Here is a 24,067-nt window from a genome sequence, read left to right on the forward strand (position 1 = left end):
AACACTGTGCGGCTGCTGAGAGGATTAAAAGAAGGTGCTGATGATTATTTTATATGTGCTATAGGTCAGATTTTCACAGGAGCTCAGACTTCTGCTCAACAGTCTCGAGCTTTTCTGTATTTTTGTATCGATGCCTTGCTTACTGACAAAAAAGAATCTCAAATCTACAAAGATTTTTGCATATAGCAAAGCCACAGCACTGTGCAGAATTAAAATCTGAATGTTCAAAAGATTCCAACATCTGTGTACTCCTATTACACTTTCTGATCTATTCTTTCAGATAGTGTACAGAAGTGGAAAAACTTTTTGATCTATTCTTTCTTTAATTTGGGCTTCATAATGTATCAGTCAAAACCGTTTGACCTCTGCAGAAACAATTAATCAAAACCATAAATGAATAGTTTCATCTGTTTGACAGGAGTGCATCACCTTCCCCCGTGAATAATGTGTCAGCTGTCAGCCTGACCGTACCATGTAGATTAGATATCAAGCAGAACCTCAACCTGGCTGCCATTTTTACAATCTACTCTGAAGTCTCTACGCATTGTCCTGATAGACACAAGGCCACTGAGCTGTGCCTGGTTTACCAAACGTATATTGCTGCCAAAATCAAATTTTTCTCCATAAACTAGGACTGACAGAGAGGGAGGATTGATCATGTCCTCTTGCGAGCCAGTGGACTGGAGCTGTGTGAATTCTAAGTTGACTTTTGACAAATTGATTTGAGGCCACTCAAGCACATCACACATGACTACACAGCAAATTTCATAGTGTTAAATCAACTCTGAGAGAGTCAGTTCTAATACTGTGCTCTTATTTATTTTGTCCCAGTCTTTGCAGATTTAATTTAACACTTCCTAAAGTGTTAATAATACAACTCAGAACAGTGTTAAAATAACCCTATCTATCTAGAGTTAAAAATGAACTCTATTAACACCACTAGAGATAGAAAGCCATGAGGATGCATTAGCAGAGACGTTGTTTCATAACTCACAACTCGCAAACTCCCAACTTGCAAACACCCAATGACACCAACTCTCTTACACAATTGACTCCTTTACAGTTAAATCAACTTATAACAGTGTCATTTCAGCTCTATATTTTAACACTTTTTCTTAACACCGGTAATTGTTGCAAGATCATGAGCTAAAACTAAACCAAATCCTGCTCTTCAAAATGAATAAATATTAATTTGGGGGGCTTTTTAAATCTTGGATTTTGTTTTTGTGAAAAAAAATAAATAACTTAAATTAAATCAAATGTACAAGTCATAATGTATAAATATTCACCTTAAAAAAAGCAGACGTGCCTGGGAACCACTGATTTAATCTAGCAGGAGAATATTGTTTTTACCACATTTGACATGTGGGAACGCAAAGGGTCTGCCAGACAGTAATTACTGATAATATTCCATGTGGTATTTCCAATAGAGTTTTAGGGTTTAAAAGAAATCCTAGTATCAAATCATATTATCAACCACAATATAATTACATCATAATAACAAGTTCACCCAGCTCAGAATTTTTATTAAATTATGTAAACAGCCAGCTGGCCAAAGAAACAAGCACTTTTACAGTTGATTAGAGTGCATTATCCTAATAAACAAATAATGGCCTCAGAGGCTATGATCACTGGGTGGCTGTTGCCAGTGGCAGGAACACTGACTTTCCCCTGATGCTACTGGCAGACTTGAGTCAGCCATCAGGCCATTAGCTGGACTGCTAAGAGAGCTAACTATCAAACAGCAGCGAGTAGCTGCAGCCACCAATAGTCACAGCAAAAAGTTTAGTGAACAGGAGTTAGCAGTTATTCTGGTGATAAGCTGCCCCGTGTTTGCTAGGATGATGCTACTGCATGAATGAGCAAAAAATTCCACAGAAACACTCCAAAATCTTGTGGAAAACCTTCCCAGAAGCTGTCACAGCTGCAAAGCTGTCTTTGTATTTAGAATGCTAAGTCATTAAAGTCCCTGCTGGTGTGGTGATCAGGTGTCCCAGTACTTTTGTCTATATAGTGTATGTGTTATGTTGATTGTTAAGTCACTTGGATGTTTCAGCTTTTTTGTGCAGAATCATGTATGAGCAGTTAGATATTGACAGTCTGATTTCATCTGGGGAGAAGCTTTTTTGTTCTCATCTTTAATGTGAATTTAATTCATGTATGTGCAGCATTTTGTGGCACTGAGTGACATAATGATTTGAAAGGCAATCATAGTTTCTACACTGTGCAGGCATGATGTGGAGACTTGAATAAACTAAATAAAACTGACCTTTCAGTAAAGTGAAATAGGAGAAATGTTGCATCAAGCAGTTTAACCTTTAATGTGAAGCTCTGATTTTGTATTTTTCTGTCAGAGTGAAGGAGTTGATACATAATTTTAAGATTTTTTTAATAAGTAAAGACCTTATCATACTCTTCATATAACGTAACATGTCTGGGGGGGATCATTAAATATTCAACAGCAACATTTCTTCCCAGCGTCAGTGTCTCTGCTACTGCAGATAATCCACAGGCTTCACTGTCAACGGCTTTTATGAGAGCTATTTCTTTGTTAGAAAGCAGTTACAAAGAAAATGTTGACTGTGAGGTCTGTGGATTATCCAGAGTTACAAGGATTGTTGATGTTCCTCCAAATGTGTTGCTCCTGAAAGTCATTTTCCAAAGACGTAAACACCATAAATGAAGTTACATTTGTCTCCATTTAAGTGCAGCAGAAATTTCAAAGACAGATATTGCAAATATAAAAAATCTGGGCACATAAAAACAAAACTCTTTTTATTCTGTATAGTTTGTTTAGATTTTTTTTCTTCCTTCTTCAGACTCAATTTATGAACAATCACTCTTTTCACTTGCACCAGTCAGATGTTCCCTCAGTCTCTGTGAGCTAATCATCATATTCTCAATCTTTAAATATGTTCTCCATTTCCTATGTTTTGTTTATTTATGTCTGATGCTTATTCTCTCTCTCTCTCTCTCTCTGTGGCTTTTGTGTTGTAATATCTCACTGTTGTATTGCAACACTGTGAGGCTTAGGCTACACATATGAAACTCTCAAATGATTAGTAGTAGTATTCACCTCCAGTGAGGGCTAATAACCAAAGACTGCTCCCCCTCCACCTCCAAAACATTTCTGGTTGTGTCAGTGATACCAAATAAATTATTTTTTTTGACAATTCTTTAAGCCCATTTTTAACTTTGTGTCTCCTGACAGAAATAATGGCCTTTAATTTGAGTGGACTGTCAATTTAACCGTCAAGGGAGGAAAGACAAAAGACAAAATAGTCAAAAAAAATCACTGCAGAGCAAACACTCATGGGCCACCAGGCTACAGCTCCAGACTTTAAGCCCCACCAGACATTGCTGTGCCATAAGCAGACAGCAGCATGAGACATAAAAGCAACAGGCTCAGATGCAACGTTCGAGGACAAGCTGCAGTGCTGGAAAACCAGAATACACTACGTTTTATTTGATGCTGTGGATTTGTTGCCTCATCCACCACTACTTTGTTTGGGGAGTTTGGGATTTGTGGTCAGGGATTACTGCAGGCCACAAAGGCGGCTTCTGAAGCAGCTGATAAAAGCAGACAGTTGCTCCAGCTGAGAAAAGAGGCTAACAGTCGGCGCCCCAAACATGTAAATCTGTCCAATGACTAGGTCAGAAATTTATCCAGAGGATGCTGCGGGCATGGTAGGACGAGTGGCTCTTCTTGCACTTATTTTAGTTTTGGACATAGCTGGTTTAAGTTGATGAGTAAACCAACTGCATTTTATTCAGTGGTTGAATCTAATTTTGAGAGTTTGAGATTCTCTCCTCACACCACATTCATCGGAATCACCTGCAAATTAAACTAAATTTGTTGGTCTGCTCATTTTCATTTATTTTTTTACCTTATGAAAGTCATATCATTGTTTCCTTCACTTTGAGTGTCCTCCCCCCTGGGCAGGATGGAGTCTATTCAGGCGGTGCCTAAAGCAGACTTTTTCTTAAACTTCCATGCCATGTAAATATTTAAAATGTGCTTTAAGTGCCATGTTTTGTTTTGACTAATGCCCTGTATATATGCAGGCAAATGTTTACAAAGATTACATTCATGCTCCATACATGAAAAGGATCAGAGGAAAAACAAAGGAGAAGTCAAGGAGGGGGAAAACAAATCACTCCAGGAGAGGATTTTTCTAAGAAAAAACAAAAACAAAATGTGTCTGCAGATCCTTGAGTGGTGTTACGGATTTTCAGGTTTCCTACAGAACATAATGTCCCTCAACCAGTGGCAATGGGAAGGTGGAGCTGCGCCCTTCTGTTTGGGTAAGATAACTCAGAGAGCTAATACAACTTTGCCTTCTTTTACTTTTGGGCAGATGTAGTTCATCTGGAGGCAAGCCAAAGACGGCACACAGAGGACTGCATGAGCAGAGTGTGGCTGCAAACACATTTTCGATAAAGTATGAACAACAAAAGTCTGACACTCAGCTGAACTGAGGCAGAACAAGTGCTTCTAAGTGACTGAATGAGTGTCACATAGACTATATGACTGTTGACTTTGAGCAGAGTCCTTGTAAATTAAAACTCTAAATAAAATCAAAGACACAATGTGGACTTGACTTTATGCATACATTTCTGTTTATATGATCACGGTCATAGTTATGGTTGTACTTTATTCATTCCTAATCTCTGCCAGCCCATATAAAATAATACAAGCAAATGGTCCGACAGCCTTGAGCTCACTGATGTGTTTTGTAATAACGGAGTGCTGAAAAAATACCTTAAAAGAACAGGTTTCAGATACCACAATTGTTCAGTAGAAAAGAAAAGAGAAAAGCTTTCCCTTGACAGTCTGTCCACTACACTTACCAGCCTCTGACCTCCCACCAGCAAACATACCTTTGCTAAAGGTCACAACGAGAAACTCGATTCACCGCCAGGTTTTCAAATCCTGTGGAAAATCAAACGCTGAAACTTGTATCAGGTTTGCAAGGCATGACATACACACAAGTGCAAAGACTCTTTAAACTGAAGTGCGAATCTATGACAAGCAGATGAGGACAGATGGAGCTTCAACAAGCATCTGAATACTGAAGGAAAACCTCATTTTACTTGATCTGACTTGATCTTTTGTTCTTGTTCAGAGGAGAACTGAAGAGTTCATCCTTGCAGAAAAATATAGGATCTAATTATAATAATTACGCCGTTCTGGGCAATTTACCCACTTTCACGTCATATAATTTTGAATATTGCAGCCATGTATGGCAAGAGGACAAATAATCCCTTATGGATTTAGACAAACTGCTCTGTCTTTCTGGTTCTGACGACCCTAACAGGTGTCTTCTGTCCAAGCTGAGGCATAATTCAAAATTTTGTTGTTAGGAATATTGGGCTCGTATTTTGGGAGAAGACCTTGTGTGTGGTGTGTTTCTGTGTCTATGATGGTGATGGGGGGGGGGGGCGGGGGAGCATCAGCATCAGCGCCCATGACGTCACCAGAGTTTAAAGTGGGCCGCGCTTCACCCAGTGAAGTAGAGGAGAGAGAAGAGGGAGGAAGCAGCGGCGGTCCCCCCTCACAACACCTGAGTCCTGCGCGTCTTCGCTGCGTATTGAAGCACGCCGCTTTGAACTCCTCAAACCACCTGCTCCAACCAGCCCACCTGCATTGTTGAGTTTCTCGCTCTTGTTAAAAGGTGGAAAACCGTCTTGCACCGTGGACGCGCTGAATTCTGTTTTTGTTGAGTGCGATAACTTTAAATCTCTGATCTCCCGAAGGGTGAGTTCAAATGCTTTTTTTCTCCCCCCTTCGAAAACATAAAAGGGCTCTTTTTAATCGGCAGAGGATGCTAAGGGTGCTGCAGCAGGCATGTCACCAGCCGTCGACAGTGTCTGTGGTGATGAGGAGCTTTGCAGATGTTTAGGACAGATTAATAGATTGTGTTTTATCTTTGTTTGTGTTGTTGAAGCAGCCCGCAGTAAGTTGGGGCGCAGTCTTCTGGCATTTGGAAAGCCTTGCTGCCGGCTGGTTGATGTGACAAATTGTGCTTTCTATTTAATTAAGCTGTTGGCGAGTCTATCCCATGGAAATGAGCGTGCTGTGCCAAAGAAAGGGGCTGTATCATCCCATAGAGTTTTATAATCCACCGCAGCCATGTAGACTATTGTGGGTTTTTTTTGCATACCTCATAGCCCGCGCATTCAGCCAGGAAAACTATAGAGAGATTTAAAAGGCTGTTGTAACGCAGTGAATGCTAATAATGCTGAAGTGTGCTACAGGGTGCGTGAGCAGTCGGTTTGAAGTGCTTCCTAAGTTTTAATTGGTAACAGTAGCTGATGGTCTCGGCTTTTGAAACTCTAATGTCAGGATGTTTTTTGTTCGATTAATTTCTCGGTGAGGTTTTCCATTAAGCGTGCGTCGAACAGACGGAGAGGAGTGAATGTGTGCTGAACATTTTGATTCAGTCCGGGATGCACATCACTTGCAGCGTGTTATGTCACTTTTGATCCACTAGATGGCAACAGAGTGCAAGCTAAAGCAGATGATTAAACTTGCATTAGTCTATTAGTCAATGTGCTGATCTGCACCTTGGTTTAATAATGAAATCATTACTGCTGTTGATTTTCTTTGGGGAAATATAAACAAAGCAAGAAGAATTTTTTCTTAAATCAATGAGTTTCATCAAATCTTTGGTAGGTGCACACACACACACACACACACACACTGTCATCAGAAACATCAGGTTGCCCTACAGAGGATACTGTTGCGTTGCATTGTCGGAGCTGCATACAGTAGTTCAGGCTCTGCATGGATAGCAATTTGTCATAAAGTCATTTATCATAAATTTACTTAGGTGCGACAGCAATGCAGTTTGTTTTTTTTTTTAACCCTGAGATTGACACTGCATGTACACCAGGACCAGAAATTAAGATTTGTTTGTTCTCTTTTCCTTGTGATGACTAATGGCTACACATTTATGGTCTGTGATTTTGAGAACTGCATGTGAACATTTACGGTCTTCAATCACATCCCAATTGTCCCCAAACATCGTATGTTCTTTGCTCCCCCATAACTACACAAAAACAGCACGTCCACACGAGTAAATTATTCCGAAGGCTCAAACTCATTTTTAACTTACAGTTACTGTTTGTATTTGTATTAGGAAGTTAAGTGTCAGTTTGAAATTCATAACTACTTTTAATCCAGTGAAACAACAAACAAACCCAGCTTTTGATTTTGGACCATTATGACCATAATGTTGACTTTTCTCTCCCATTTTATTTTCTGTCGTTTGTAACTTCCATGTTGATATAATTTAGGTTGTCAAACAAGTTGGCCATATCTCCATATTCAGTTTTGATGTTCTGTTGCGGTCAAGTGAATACCGTCCATCGCCAAAAATGTTAGTCATCCCTGAGCGCACTTTGCTTTTTTCCCCTTTGTGACAGGACATTTTCCAGCTAACCTTCATTGTTTTTTTTCAACTGTTTATTTATCTTAAAAAGTAGGATAATTTTCTTAGTCATGAAAAAATTCAGAACATTAATATCATTTTTAAAATATTTATCTCCATGTGCCGATAAATTGGTAAAATTACTGTTTATTTGACCCATATTTAGCAGTTTCAGAATTGTAATGTATTGAGCGAGCTACAAAGTTATATTCCACTCAAATCAAGTGTCCATTCATTAAATTTTCTTATGTGTAATTTGTTGTTGTTGTGTACCATCTGGTGGTCCTCCAGCAGCCTTAGAGTTGGTTCAAGCTGTGATTTTAATACAGCTTTTTTTTTTTCCAGCAATGAGAGGTCATGCTGCCAGAAAACAAATTGATACGCAGTTCAGCTTCAGTGGCTTCAGCTCTCAAAAGAGCCAAGGACGACATTTGCCACAGAGATGCCGTGAATTCTGACGTTATTTAATGAGAAGTGAGCAGACACAGCGGCGAATCCTTCAAGGGCACATAAGTGGCTTGTGCATTTGGTGTTTGGGTTTTTGAGTGCACACTTTACAGGCAACCTGGAATCCTGGTCTTTGGCGCAATCAATACATTTAATTAGTGCTGATTAATGAAAGAGTGTGGCTGTCGAAGGCTGACAGCTTTCTCTCTTCACAAGGACATGTTCTATTGGTAAACAGGGAGAAATTGCTTTTCATGGCAGGATTTTGCAGTATAGATCAGAAATAATGGAAGAATGTATTAGATTAGTGCGTAAGTACATTTTATATTTCTGTTTGATTTGGAGGACACTGATTAGTTTTTTAATTATTCAATAAAAATAAATATAATTCAGCTGTTCATTTGGATCCATGCAAGCTCCTTAATCTCTTGATCAAGATGTGAATTAAAAGATTCGGAAACAGCCATCAGCACATATGCTGACAAATAGTTTCCCCCCACAGGCCGGTGTTGCTGGCAGTGCGAATAGTCTCCAGCAGCATATCAGGATGTACAGTACCTAACAGTGTGCTGGAGCGCAGTGAGTGTGTTGGGTCCAGTTCACAAGGGCAAATCCTAATAGTCTGCTCAGCGTTATAAACGTGACAGATTTTGAGAACTACATGTGAGCGCCTGCTGTAATATTTCAAGGCAGAATTTCTTCCAGAGTTTGTTGTTTTGAACACTGTTCTCCGTCAAAGCCCCTCAAAAGAAACAGCCCCAATGACCTTTATTCTGCAAATTAAGCTGTTTTTGCTTCACGCTGACTGATAGATCTTATTATTTCAGCAAAAGTGCATTGAGTGTTGAGCAAACACCCTGGAGCCATAGCAACTGCATTAACAAAATTTAATGAAACATATGGAGGCAGGATCTGGACTTTGCTTGACTTTTGAAAGCTGTGGCATTTACATTTTGCACACATAAGAATGAAAATATAACACAGCATACCTCTTCATCTTATCTCTTGTCTGTAAACATATTTACGCTGCAGCCTGAGCTAAAGACACAGGCTTGTTTAAACTAAATTTTGTACTGCATTTCCTCTTCCTGTAAGTATGGATATGAAGTCACAGTGCTGCAGGTTCTACATCACAACAAAGTCAAATAAGTGCAAAGTGATGCTAAATTTTTAAGGCCACACGATTTTGCTCTTAAAACAGCATAGCTAGCTGGCATTGAAAAATAAGAAGAAATCTGCAATTTAGATTCAGCTTCAATTCTACGTTAGCCGTCCCAGAGGTCTTACCATGTCTGCATCTGATTATGCTTGCATGCATTTAATTAATAATTCGACAATGCACAGCATTGATGTCAGTCAGCCAACGCTCTGCCGGGGAATAGATTTCCTGAGCCTGATGTCCAGCCACAACCTCTTAGAGAGGAGCAGAAATGATGAGCTCAGGCAGATTTCAGATACAGGAGCTCCAGTGTGGAGTTGCGATAATCCCCCCTCCCTCAGGTGCAACCACTCCTGGGGAGGAACGCCATGGACCACAGCTCGCCATCGATGCACGGCTGCACTCTGATTAATGCACTCATCAGTTCTTCTCTTGTTTGTTTTAATGACAAGCATGTCCCTTGTGGGAATCTTATGACTTTTTGCAAATACTGCTGATGCATCTGCTTACACCTGCCACTTTTTTCTTTCCTGTCCTGTGCAAGGATTGCCAAGTCTTTTGACATGACTGGGCTGTCAGGGAACCACACGACACATTTTCCACCGGAGAAACAGAAAAAACATGAGCTGAGGAAATGAGCAGTGATAAGATCCCAGCGTGCTGGGATGTGTTGTCCTTTGTTGATAAGGCTATTATTCATCATTATGTCTTACACTGCAAAAATCCACACCCCCCATCTCAGGCATATGCTCGTCACACACCGTGTACTCGCCGCAGTACATTTGCAGCTGAGTTGTATCACTTCTTACTGTGAGGTTTAAAAATGACTCCATCACTTTATTTGAACTGTAGAGAAACTTTTAGTGAGCATCTGACTTTTTGGCTAATATTTTTTTTTGAGGACTGAGGGGGGATTTTTTGGGTGCAAGTAGAGAACCGAAATATGGTGAACTCAGAAACAAACGGAAATTTAATTTTTTATGTTAATTTGAAAGCGACAGGAAAGGTGCTGAGAGTGTTTTAAAATGTTGAGAAAATCAGTTAAAATGTATGTGGTCTATCTTAAAGTTGAGAAATGTTATGTAGATTATGCTTGATGTCACATAGCTGACTTTGATCTGACCATTTTGAATTCACAAAAAATACCCAACAAAAAAATAACAGAATTTAAACATTTCTCAGCGTCCAGCAGTATGAACTTTGCATGGGTCCTGAATGTGTTTTTTTCTGATTATTATCAAATGATATATAGCACATCATCAGAGATAACATGTGCTGACAAAAGAAAAATCCAGTGTGTGAGGTTTTGGAAAAGTTTCATAGTGATCTGAGGGAAAACAAAGCAAAACACGTGATTGACATGTAATTTACATGAAACATTGACCTGAACATGAACTCTGTAGGCCACATGATTGTTACGTGGGCGTCTCAAAGTACCGCAGTCAGTATGTGTCAGTAGGGGAGCTGACATGGTAATTATTATTCCCATTTCATATTACACAGTAATTCTGCAACATGATCGATGATGGATGATCATCATCCTGACAAATGCAGACAGGGGAAGAGTTGTGGTCATGCCACATTTGGCTGCCTTTAAGTGATTGATGATAAAATTGGACAAATGATTCACCATGCTCAACTGTCCATTAATAGTGTGATGCCTATTAGAGTGTGATACTCTGCCTATGGCACCTTTCCTCTTTGTCTGTTTCTCTCTCTCTGTGTGTGTGTGTGTGTGTGTGTGAGAGAGAGAGAGAGTCGGAGTGTACTTCTGGGTGTAAATATAATCATAGTGCAGCTTATTTAAGTGGATTTTGATTGAGGAACAGAGATGCTTACTTGCATACACCTCTCTCTACTGATACGTTGCATGGATACCTGGCATTTAACACCTGACATTTAAGATATTACTGCCACATCTCAGCCACATACTGTGCTACTCCTCTTTAATAAATGTTGTCAATGCATCTCCTCTCAGTCCAACTGACCAGTTCTAGCGAGCAAATGCTGGCCCATCTCCAAAGTCTAGTGATGGATCTTTGTGCTATCAGTGAGGCGCTGCGAGCCCTATAAAATAAAGCCCATGCGCTTATTCAGCACCCGCGTACCTTTGCTTGTGATCACTGGCCAGCAGGCAGGACAGTGAATGGAGCACAGATTGAAGCACATCTGGGATTTGGATGCTGAATAACTGCCCACTCAACAGGAGCGACTCATGAATAAAACACACAGCCATCCGAGTGCCCCATCTCCTTTGGCCCCTCACAGGCGATGCCTTTGCACTCAGGCCTGTCCAGAGAGCAGGAGGTCAGGGCACAAATACTTGGCACCCCCAGCACCCGAATCAGGTAGTCCTGTCTGACAGAATAATGAAAGAGAGGCTGAAATGGAAGTAGGTAATGCTGTGAAGGTGAAGAGGAGATGAAGTAAAATTTACAGCTAAGATAATTTTGGTTTTGCTTCTTTATATTTTTATTATAGTATTTTTATACACAGTACAAGGTGGAGATGGTAGAGAGAAGTGCAACCAAACACACAAACAGATTTATGTCATTTTTCTACCTTTTCAAGCTATGAATAGAAGAAAGACAGATCTCTCTCTTCTGACAGATGTCATTCATTTCAAATAGATTTATAGTACACAGGACATGCTACTGTGCAGCATATAGTGTGTGTGTGTGTGTGTGTGTGTGTGTGTGTGTTTTGGATTGCCTTGTAATATATATGAGAAAATTATATGCTAGCTGTATTCAACATCAATTATAATTTGGACTTAATTTAAGTCCATCATGTCAGCAATGAAAATATGTGCCTTCGTTGTCTCTCTCTAATATGTTCAGTCTAAGTAGGCGTATTTCGCTCAAGTAGATTCAAGGACATTTAAAAGGTCACAGTGGCAAAAAGTGGGCATACATCTTTAATGCAAATCCAGCTGATGGAGTGCTCATTTCACCAAATTGAGATCACCTGGTTTCACGATGGCCAGGCTTAACGTGCTGCAGAAGCATATTTTCAGATTTAATAATGATGGTAAGTCATTCCTCTTTCGGTCATTGTCTAGTGATTCAGAGGTTAATGTGCTGCACTAACAGTGGGAGTAAACCATTGATCTAGAGAGGAATGTGGGAGCTGTAGCTTTTTGCTGAAAATGAAGAGTTAATATTTCAGTCTAACTGGTTATTTTTAGAAAAGAAATCTCAGTTAAATACGCACAGATTCTTCTTGTGAGAGATCCCACAGTGTCTTGATTTTCTGTGAATTTGCAGTGGAGTTTTTCTAGGCCTTGATTGGATGTTAACATACTTAAACTACACATCAGTGGTGGAAGGCAATTAAGTACGTTCTCTCAAATACTGTGCATAAGTTTACTGCTACTTTATACTTAAAATTTCCCCTACATTTTAGAGGGAAATACTGTTCTTCTTTCTACTGTATTTGACAGTTGCAGTTAAGCTTCAGATTCAGATTTTGCATAAAACATGAAACTTTATAAAACACAAAGTTTAAGGATTCCAACATTTTTTCCTGATGATCACTTTAAATGATATGTGTGTAATTATAATTCTTGTCATGTTCCTTAAGTCTATGAGTTGCAGACATTTCATTCAAAGAGACGTCTCTCCAGGAAACGTCTCACATGACTTCATTTTAACAACAACAAATCAAAGATAAGGGGAAAAAAAATGGTGGACTTTTACTTGTACCTTTACTCGGAGTGTTTTCACATTAAGGTATTGGTACTTTTATGTATGTAAAGGATCTGAGTGCTTGTTCCACCACCTTGTTATTTATTTTCTTACGACCAATGTGAACTTCAGTATTCCCCAAAAACAATCAGCCCTCCTGTGAGATCTCAGAGGACTGTCTGAACAGAAAGCAAGGTGCACCCAAGCGCAGTGGCTTTCTCTTCCTCGCCCACCCACCCCCCTACATGTCTACTTCACACACCGCTTACCCTGCGACATTTGGGACGAGTTTCTTACTGCTTGGCTTCTCACATCTTGGACACTGACACAAAATAAATGAAGACACAAAGAAGACACAAGGTTCAGAGTTGGAAGGGGTTGGTGGCTGAGGTGTGAAACTATTGGAGTGTAAAATTGCCCTGGCAGCCGTGCTGTTGTTTCAGCATTTCATGGCGAGCTGCTCAGCTAGTATCCCTACTTGCCTGCTCAGTGCCTTATTCATCCTCACCTTTTTTTTTTCTTTTGTTTTTCTGTTTCCACCATACCCCTGCTTGAGTTTGGCCCTTTTTCCGTAGAGGCAGTAACTTTATAAAACACAGCTATGACCATCTCGGGGGCTTTTTCATTATGCAAGGCCGTGCCGTTGTGCTACCTTGACCAGAGCTGCAGAGTAATAAGAGTAGTTCAGTTTTGAGAGAGAGCAGAAGGTTCAACAGGCTAATATTCACACAGTAATTTGTTCTGAGATGTCCAACTGTTCACCGGCAGCTCTCATTACTTGCAATCAGTCACAAGGTGGCTAATTGTCTGTGCGGGGAGGCAGAGTCGTACTGGTGCAAGGAGCAGCCTGACTGGTGCTTCCTCCTGGAGGCAACAGGAGGCCAGATCCAGCACGTGGAGGGAAGACAGACGTGGCTCACAGGGCACTGCAAAACATTTGGCTATCATTGTGATGCCTGGGGTTTGTTATTAGAAGCATGGGGTGAAACATTGCAACTCTTGTAAGCAGCAGGCAGAGCTATGTGACATCAGGCACGTTGTTATTTCGGTTCATTAAGTGGTGGTGTTTCACTAATTAGTTTTCTTATGGAAAATGTAAGCCTAAAGCTGATAATTGGTGACATGTTTATGACTGTAGATTCTGTGCTTGTTATGTTGATAAGAACCCAAATCCAATTAATTACAAAAGAAAGTGATCATATCTGACACTAGAAAGACAACAATAAAGATGAGGGCTAAGTTGCTATACGCTCTATTCTGCTATCTATATTTCATGATCATGTTTACTCACATTAGTTTCAGATTTCCTGCTCTTTCTTTGAACCACTTCTGAACAGATGGCCCGACCGGCACTGCTGCTCTTCTCCCTTGCGTGTCTGATTCTACATTCATAAAGCTAACGTTAGAATAGATTAGTTCCTCTGATGTCCATGAAGCAATTTCTCATTATTGCCTGTAGTTGAGAGAGGGCAGACTCCTGCCTGAGTGCACACAGGACAGTGTTTGTCTGCACAAAGTCTTTGTGTCCAAACTGAAAGGAATAAAAGTATGAGGAGAGCCTCCCTCCAATGGGCTGTGTCTGGTGTTGGCCTGCCCTGCGGTAAAGCAAGGTTATTCGGATGAAAGATGGTGTTGAGATTAGTGAGCCCTGCCTGAGCGTGTGGACGTCCAGCATGCTGCACTGCGTGATTTATGAGAGTCGTGATATCAGCAGTCGCCACATGAATAAACCATGTGGCCAGAATTAAGCTCCTGTTAAACGACGCACAGCATTTTTTTACCACGTGCTTCAACCTCTAAAGTAGAAATCACAGTCATGAAAGTTCTGTTGATGCTGTTGTTGTTGTTGTAGCAGTTTCAAGAGACTGCTTGTTGATGGTCCAGTGCTGCAGCTGCAAACCAGTTCTAAATCTCCTCTGGTGATTCACCTGATCGCTGATCATTCCATCGGCTTTACTGGTGCTGTCAGCTGAAGGGTGTATGGTTATACACTGAGCGGTCGGAAGATTAAAGCCACCTGCTTAATATTTTGTGGGTCCCCTTTGTGCAGCCAAATCAGCTCTGACCTGTCAGGTGAACGGACACAGGACCTCTGCGGCTATTCTGTGGTCATGTTGGATCCTTTAGGTCCTGTGCATTGAGGGTGGGGCCTCCAGGTAGGAGATCCCACACCTGGTGGGAGGGTGGATTCGGTTTATTCCTGTGGATACCACAAGATTCTCGATCTGGTTGGGATCTGGGGAGCCTGTTGCTGTGGTCCTTGAGACAATACTAATCTGTTTTCGAGGTGTGTGTGTGTGTGTGTGTGTGTGTGTGTATGTGTGTGTGTGTGTGTGTCTGAAAATAGTGAAGAATGCCCTTTACAATTTCCCAAAGCCCAGATGGCCTTTTTCTGTCAAACCTTTTTAAAACCCCAAGGTAGTCTGTCTAAAACCTCATCTCTTTTTGTCATGATGGATGTGTTATATTTATGATGAGCATCTCAAGACATATAAACATAAATAGGTCAACCTGAAGTGAGAAAAAAAACACTTGAAAGCATGAATCGGGTTGATTTTAGTAAGACTGATTCTGTGAATGTAAAGGCAATTTAGGTTGCAAATAAAACAAATATTTTCTGTTCTTTAACATGAGAGGCACAAAAGTGCTATGGTTGGTCACTGAGTGCACCAGTATATCCGTCTTCACTCTCTGCTTGGAAAATTGCCCGCAAAAGCCCAGAGCTAAGGCAGGGCGGAATTTTCTTCCTGTCTTATATAAAATATGGTGAACTCAGTATGTTGTCTGTCCTCACAATTGAGTTGAACTGCTAATGTTCATGACCATAACTAAGCAGTATTATAGTCATACAGTGTCCGGTCTGAGATTGAGAGATTGTGGAGTTAATCCTTGGCTGGATCATGTCAAGCTGGCCTTTCTAATCATTCAAGTGTAATAAAAAGTAAAGTACCTGGGAGTGCATTTTTACTGAGATCAGGTATAAGACATTTCTGCCTTGGCTGCACTTCACTCTGTCAGCATTACTGAGATTCCCATAAATGCAGCAACAAACACCCTCCTGGGCTTTATGACTTTGATACACTTGATGCCAATTCATGTGTTTGGTCTCTTTAAAGTGACGTATAAAACAAGGACTCAAAAGAAACTGAGAAAAATCACTAAGTAGATTCCTTGCTGCCAAAAATGTCACAACAGCCTAACTTGTTCTTTAGCATTTTTTTTTTAGCATAGTGTCTGCTGGAAGTATTTAGATACTTTACTTGTGTAAAAGTAAAAATACCACAATGTAAAAATACTCTGTTGCAAATATAGGTCCTGCATTCAGTCTACTCACGTAAAAATACACAAGACCGCCATCAAAACATACCTGAGCTATTACAAGTTAAAGAAATCCCCATTCTGAGCGATCTAGTATCATTACATTTTGTATTATTTGATTATTAACTTTGATACACAAAGCAATATTTCAGCAGTGTAGCAAGTTAAAGTGGAGCTTCTAATAATAAACAGTTGTTAAATGTATTGGAGTGAAAAATACTTAATAATGTTCCTCATAAATGTCGTTGAGTGTAAGTACAAACGTGCGGAAAATAGAAATATTCTAGTGAAGCACTGGTACCTCTAAATTGTATTTAAGCACGGTACTTTCAACCACTCAGCACGGTTGTAACATGCACCAAAAGTCCAAAGAGCTTTTAAATACAGCTTTTGCAGCTGGTGGCAGCAGGATTCAGTTTTTCAATGTTTTGTTGATCAGTTTGTCAAAAACATCTCCCGACATGCCACCGTCCTCTCCTCCCGGTCCCTAACACATCAGACGCTCTGGTATGCGGCTGAAGGCAGGGGAAGCAGTGTCTATGATGAACCACACCATGGCCTCTCTAATGAGGCCTGACTCTTAATGACTCACAGCCCCCAGCTGCAGACAGGGATGGCCAACAGTGGGGCTTATCTCATTGGCACTCTGTGCTGCGTGGTTACACCTGTAACCTTTAGATCATTCCAAATTAGGCTGCTGTGGGAATCCTTCAGTAGTGATTACAAAACAGATTGAGTGGCCGGAAGAATTCTCATAAAAATTGCATATGAGTCTGCTGCTTGAATTTAGAGGAGCTATAATAGGCTGATTGTGCAAAGACATGTTACACACAGAAGCCCAAAACTGATCAGGCATTCTCTCTGCTGCTGCAGACAAGATTGCAGTGCCAAGCGATGTTTCCGATGACTGGTTTCCATTATGCAGATGTAAATTAACACTAGCAAGTTGAAACTGAGCATTGTGATAAATGAGCACATCTTTGCACTAAGATGAGCCAGAGAGGCAGCTGGGATCTATAGATGGGAGGTGAGCTTCAGACTTGTGCCAGTCAGTCATGCCTGCTGAGCATCATTCATGCAGGAGTGCAGGCTCTGGTCAGCCAGGGGACAGGGTGGTTAATTGCATTGCACTTTAATAAGTCACACACTGAAGACACATGGCTTTAATCACGCAGACGTCTCTGGTGATATTCAGTGCTGGGGACATAGGTGTTTCTGGCTCATTAATGTCAATGTTTCCGTAGGACATCAGAGATTCAGATTCATTCATTCAAGATTCAGAAGTCCATATCCCTACATACACCTTTACACTATACCCTGCCTCTACACACTCATGTCTCAGCTTAAAAGATGTTGCTATTTCAGCAGTTTGTCAGCAGGATCAGACACAGTGGCTTGGCAATTGAGAGAGTTTCACAGTCTCAGTAATCAAAGTGGTGAGGAACAGGGGAGAAATTCATTTATGGGGAATAAGGTCTTTGAAGTACATTTTGTTTTGTGTAATGTGAACAGGTTTGTTTCAAAACAGGAAAAAGCTGTTTTTATGAATTTCAGCAGTACCAGGGAGGAGGCATCAAGCGTCATATTGATGCGACGATGTGTTCTTTGTTCATACCTGCTGCATACAAAATCAGCAATGAAGAGAAGTTGACTTAGACCTTGTGTGCCATCATTAAAAGTTTTGTCCTTTCTTAAACATTCAAATATTTAAAAAATGCTACAGGACATGGCAGGCATTTGCTCAGTCATGACAAACTCTCAGAGACTTGTTTGTCCTTGACATTCAGATTTTTAAAGTCACCAGCCCTGGCAACTGGCACATGCTGTGCTGTAGACACATACCTCAGTGGAAGTAGATTGTGGCCATATATACCTGTCATGAAATCCCTGTGTGATAACCTGGCACAATAGTGACAGCCTGCACAGAAAATTTGATTTCACATCAGAACTTGTCTTTTTGACATCGCTAGACAATAAACATGCGCGCTGCTCGTGTGGTGCTGGTGGATTATCAAAGAAGTGCAGCATGCAAAATAATTCCTGTTAACAAACAAACAAACCAACCAAAATAAAGTAATTAAAAATTTCATGTCATAGACAAGTCTAAAGGGTCCCAAATTAAGTCATACTTAAGGAGTACTTTGTAACAACACACAATATTTTATTACTAAAAGGTCATCACATAGAGCTTTAAATTTAGAAACTGAGCTCTAGCAGAATGCACACACTAAACATTTTATTCTTTATTCACAAAGTAAGTGGGGTGTTTTATTGATAAAGTTGTATTTCTTTTAGTGAACGTGTAGTGCATTTGTTGGTCAGCTGTATGATGGTGTCTTTGTAGGCAAGTTAATTTAAATTCAGTACTGATTACCAAACACCCATCTCCAAATGATCTTATTCATGAGTACCAAAAATAACGTTTTTGAACAAAAGCAACAAAGCATGTTATTTTTGTTGTACTTGTATTAACATCTTGATTCAGAATTTACAGCAAATGAGCAGCAAATTATCTCAAACGCGCCCTCTGACCTTCTGGAGGAATCATTAAGAGCAGTGCAGCTCGAGAGATGACAAACACATCAGTGGACTGTTTATACCTGAATTATCATGGCAATAACCCCCTAGCAATAAATGTGTAGGCTTTGTTGATGAGCAGTGATAACGTGATCTTGTTGCATTGTGGACAAGCCACTTGTAGTGTTTGAAGTGTGAACAGAGCTCATTGTGTCAGGCTCTCTTGAGTTAATGTAGGCTTTTATACCTGTGGGTAACTTTGTGTGTCTGTGGATACCAGGTAGGAGGGACAACAGAAAATGCAACAAAACCTGTGTGGTTGGATGTGGAGGCTATTCAGAGTAAATTGGCCTTTCAAGAGCCACGTTTGTGACCTGTACCGCTGTTGAGATTCTTGATCCCATAAGAAAATGATGAGTTTATGAGTGCATATGTGTGTGAGAGCAACGAGGACGTGTGCGTCTTCTGTGTGCCATCATAAGCTCATTATTTTTCTTCTCTCCCACAGATCTGCGACTTGTCATCACCTCTCTCAGCGAGTGTGTGTATACGTGTGTGTGTGTGTGTGTGTCTGGTCACAGGAGCACTTCTGTCACTTTGTGCTTCCAGAGTCCCCTCAGCATCCACAGAAAAACACCCAGAGACCACAGGGTCTAAGATTAGGTGAGCTTAAGGTCACATGCCTCTGCTTGAAGTGTCTGTCTTGCCAGATTTTGCTCAGGATAATCCTAAATTTATCACAGCTCGGACCCCATCGGGCAGGCTTGCGACTGCGGACTTGTGAGGTTTGACAAATGTGACAACTTATGAGGTACCGCACTCTTCCAGAACCATTCAGAGAAATGACTGAGGGTGGTAGTCTAATCACAGGAGCAATAAAATCTTTCTAGTCAATCAAGCAAGGTCCCTGTAGTATTTAACAGGATTATTTCAGAGAAGGCCCTGAATATGAAAACAGCTGTAGCCCTTTAACACTGTGCGTATCTTGATTAATCATCCTGTTAAAGAGATGAACATGACTTTAACCTCTGCCTGTTCAGATGGACTGCTACTTAGAGGAAGTGGAGGTCTGATTGATTTTCTCTCACATGTGAGTGAACTACATGCGGCTATCAATGCAGAAGATTAGCCGAACATGTGAATGCCTGTGTTATTGGATACAGTCACTCAGAAATATTGAGCACATGCCCTTTAACACAGAAGCACATGCTGGGCACACACAACCTGATGCACACATGCAAATACACATCACATATGATTACTGCACTTTCAGCTGTACAAACATACCGAGTCAGTTTTGTTATATATATATATATATATATATATATATATATATATTATATTCTCATGTGCTTGTTTGTTATAATACAGTATCATGTGAGTTTTTCATTCCAGGGAAGCCATACAATTTTCATGGTCTTGAGAAAGATCACCATAAATCAGATACAGTGATGTTACTGCTAATGGCATCCAGGCATTAACCTAAAATATGAGATATGTTGCATGTCAGTCATATGTGTCACCCATACATCCTTTATCTTCTGTAGCGATTTGCTAAGGTAAGACCTGCACATGTAGCAAATCCATCACTGTCATGTCTATTGCTTGTCTGCGCTCTTCCTCTGCTTGTACATCTAATGAAATAACCTGCTGGTCTAAACAAATAAGCTGTCACTGTCACAGGGAGGTTTCTTCTCTGCAGCCACTCACTGGGAACAGTACATATGCTTCCTGAAGGTCTTACTGAAGGAGAAAAACACAGGAGAAAATGTTAAAGGAGCTTAAGAATGTATTTTAACCATTCAAGCTCAAAAGCTACTTTAAAATAATAGTTTGACATCTAGGTAAATGCAGTCAGCCTATTTGTGTATTTACCAAGAGACAGGCTAGCTTAGCATAAAGACTGCAAGTGGTAGGAAACAGCTAGTCTCATTGTCTCTGTCCAGAAGTAACAAGATTCACGTTCCAATACTACCAACAGCAGATTTGTGACATTCATGCAAATTTGGCCACTGGACCATATGGGTAGCCTGTGCTAATTTGCCCCAAACATCCACTGTTTGGACTATAATTAGCAACAAAGTCCAGGTATAAAACAGAAACTACAAAAAACTACAAAATGAGTCCTAAAGGTAACCAGAGAAAACCAAAAACAGGGGAAGAGACACAGACACTAGGGAAATGCGGGATGAGTAAACTGATGCTGGAAGACACTACTACACTAGCTACTACAGACAAACTGACAACTGTGTTGGGAGCACAAAGACTAAATGCACTGGGGAGGGAAAACAAACGATTACCAGGTGGAACTCTACAGGTCAAAAAGATGGCGAGAAAGAGCCAAAGACAGGCAATAAATTAAGTAAATCCGCAGGGTCGGGGGGCAAGGCAGAGACTGGGCAGGAGACCTCCAGCAGATATCCTGGGGGCAAGAATCATTGGTGGAGCAGGACTCCTGGATGCCCAGGGGTGCTAAGCCAGTTGCTTGGATGATCAGGAAGCTCTACAGACATTAAGACTAGTCCCAAAGACTCAACCCCTCTGGAGGTCGGCTTGTAGGCCAGCGGCGAAGACAGAACCCCTGTGAAGGTCAGCCTGGAGGCTGACAGTGATGAGGGAGGAGAAAACTTGCAAACAAAATAAACAGGAATTATTAAAGTAACACCAAACCATGACACACACTTGCCCCTCCGTTTGTCTCCGTTGTTAAAGCTCAAAAATTACCCAACAGTTCTGCACATAATCCTTAATAATCCTTAATTTTTGTGCAGATTAAACAAGCTTCAGAGGTGTTAGTTTTCACTACCTGTGGACAGAGCCAGTATCCAGCCTTTATGCTAAGCTATGTTAACCAACTGCTGACTGTAGCGTCATATATTCTATACGGATATGAGAGGGATATCCATATCCATATTTTGTCTTATTTTTGGCAAGATGTCAAACTATTCCTTTAAACAAGCATGCATTGATAATCCTTTTCTCAGAACTACTTTAAAGACGATTAAATTACTGTTGATGTGCCACACAGTATTCAGTACAAATAAGCCAATATGAGAAGTGATACAAGTTACAGTCAGAGCACAACCACTTTTCTCTTTTTCCTGTCCTCCTCTCATAGTGAAGAATGGGGTCGTCTATTGCCCTGCTGGCCCTTCTGCTTTTTCTGGGCTTGACTGCTAGCGTGTGGAGTCTGAACCCAGATGACCCCAATGTCTGCAGTCACTGGGAGAGGTGAGTATTATTCACCTGTGTTTAAAACAGTACACTGAATTCTAGATTTGAAAGAGAAACTGTTGAAGTTAAGCAGCACCAGCTGCTGGCTGACAACGTCGATCCAGGAACTTTTTCAATGTACCTGCTATACGTGCTCTTATCTTAAGTTTCAGATCTATTCTAAAAGTCCGTACAGCAGTATCGATCTTGTCAAGTCGCCAAGCTTCGAGAGGAGGGAGGAGTTGCAGCTTCAAATGAAATACGCAGGCGAATTGATCAGTGTACTCTCATCCCAATCAATCATGACAGCCATAGAGCCTGAATAATTATTGGATGTGCTGGGCAGTGTCACTTATGAGAAATAAGCAGGAATTATTTCTGTCTTCAATGCAAAGGGGAGGAAAGAAAGCTGTGAAGATATATTATCTGGATTATTGCTTGACCAAGGTGAGGGTACTTAGGGACTGTGGTTCCACCTTGTTGGCACTGAAAAGGATTCCTTAAGTGAGCCGTGTTCATGGCTTTGAGGTCCTGCAATATCCTCAGACAGCCTCTGGCTGCATACATCACAAACATGAATCACCTAAAAGGTCCTTTCAAGTCCTGTCTTTGCATATCAAAGTATTTGTATTACTTTCACTGGGACTGTATCCATTGACACAACCTGTGTGCTGTTATTGTTGTTTTTTTTTTTCTTCAAGCATCTCCAAGGAGCATGAAAATCTATGTTGCACTGATGAAAGTGCAGTACTGAGTTCCATTTTCTTGAGTAAAGATAGTAGTACAACAATGTAAAAATACCCCACTTTTAAGTAGAAGTCCTGCATTCAGAATGTTACCTGAGTAAAAGTATAAAGGTTATCAGCAAAATGTACTTAAGGCTGACATTTTATATATTTTTTCATGTTTTTACACAGTTCAGTCCAGTGGTTACCAGCCAAAGGGTTTGGCCCCTTCTAAAGCTAAAGGGTCACATGATAAATCTGACAGGCCTTGAGATGATTAATGGGGTGGAAAAGAAGAAAAAACATGTATTTAACTGTTGTACTTTTCTATAATCTTTCCTTTTTTTGTGAAATACTGGAAAGCTTTATGGACTTCTTTAGGTAATTTAAGTGAAACTACTGAGAGGGCAAACGTCTCTTTGGTTTAACATAACAGGTGACAGACATCTGAAATATGATGAGGGGCTCCAGCCAAATGCTCTTTGATATAAGATGTGACAAGCCAAAAAGTTTGGGAACAACTGATTTAATATGTATCGATTTAATTGCATTTTAAAAGTTTTTTTTAATGCAAAATCTTTATTTCAAAAGAAACTAAGTAAAAGTAACTATAGCTGTCAGAGAAATGTGGTGAAATAAACAGTGCAATATTTCCTCATGAAATGTAGTGTAATGCAGTATAAAATGGAAACAGTCAAGTAAAGTAAAGATCCTTTAAACTTGTACTGTATAATCCTTCCTTACTTCATTGGTGTCTTTATATTTCTGTATTTTAGCTATGCTGTGACTGTCCAGGAGTCCTACGCTCACCCATTTGACCAGATCTACTACACCAGATGCACAGACATCCTCAACTGGTTTAAATGCACAAGGCACAGGTAAGTTTGGAGGAGTCTCCTTGTATGTCCCCATATTTGTTTCATCAGTGACTTGCCCTTTACTGTCCCACTAAAGCAGAGCCAAGTCTGTGAAGGCCACAGTAAATCTCCTTCTAATGAGGCTGACAAATTGGTCAGAGTCAGGATGCCTTTGACTGTAATCATCTCACAGTAAATGTTTTAGTTACTCCATTAAGGTTTATTGTGGGTATCCAATTAAATGAGCACACAGAGTCGTCTCCAAAATACTGACTTGTGTTTTACACAAAATTTTGCTGGCTTTTTTCCCATTGGACTTTAAAAACTTGTCAATAACAACAGGAAATCATGGTCCGTGTACATGTTTTCATGCCCTTCAGAAAGGGTACATCACGTAGCTGTCTCCGTGTGTCTGTTTTTCTAGGATCAGCTATAAGACGGCTTACCGGCGGGGAGTGAGGACCATGTATAGGCGCCGCTCGCAGTGTTGCCCTGGTTACTTTGAGAGTGGAGACTTGTGTGTTCGTGAGTATCCTTTATTTCGCTCCTTTGTCCTCGATGATGACATTTCAGGTTATGTCTGCCAGACATTTCAAGAAAAGGAGGAAACATTGGGGCTGATTGTTACTGTGGGTGGCTTCCCACCGCCCCACCCGCCTCTGTCGCCCCCACTCCAGTCTGATCCCCTTTATCAAAAACAACCCACAGCACA

The 24,067-nt window shown here is 40.6% G+C and overlaps 1 protein-coding gene across 4 annotated transcripts in view; it reads left to right on the forward strand.

The window, feature by feature from the left end:
* The first annotated feature begins 5,497 nt into the window (after positions 1-5,497).
* The window catches only part of megf11 (multiple EGF-like-domains 11), a 65,594-nt gene continuing 47,024 nt past the window's right edge, over positions 5,498-24,067 (forward strand). For 2 of the 4 annotated variants that reach the window (XM_046394827.1, XM_046394830.1), the window contains exons 1-4: positions 5,499-5,758; positions 21,679-21,791; positions 23,275-23,376; positions 23,780-23,880. In XM_046394827.1, the coding sequence (XP_046250783.1) occupies positions 21,685-21,791; positions 23,275-23,376; positions 23,780-23,880 (310 nt within the window). In that variant the 5' untranslated portion in view covers positions 5,499-5,758; positions 21,679-21,684. Of the gene's footprint in view, positions 5,759-12,032; positions 12,070-19,068; positions 19,224-21,678; positions 21,792-23,274; positions 23,377-23,779; positions 23,881-24,067 lie in introns of those variants that run through there. The other 2 variants (XM_046394828.1, XM_046394829.1) reach the window with 2 other exon arrangements.

Source organism: Scatophagus argus, chromosome 7 (assembly GCF_020382885.2).
Source record: "Scatophagus argus isolate fScaArg1 chromosome 7, fScaArg1.pri, whole genome shotgun sequence".
Taxonomy (NCBI): domain Eukaryota; kingdom Metazoa; phylum Chordata; class Actinopteri; family Scatophagidae; genus Scatophagus; species Scatophagus argus.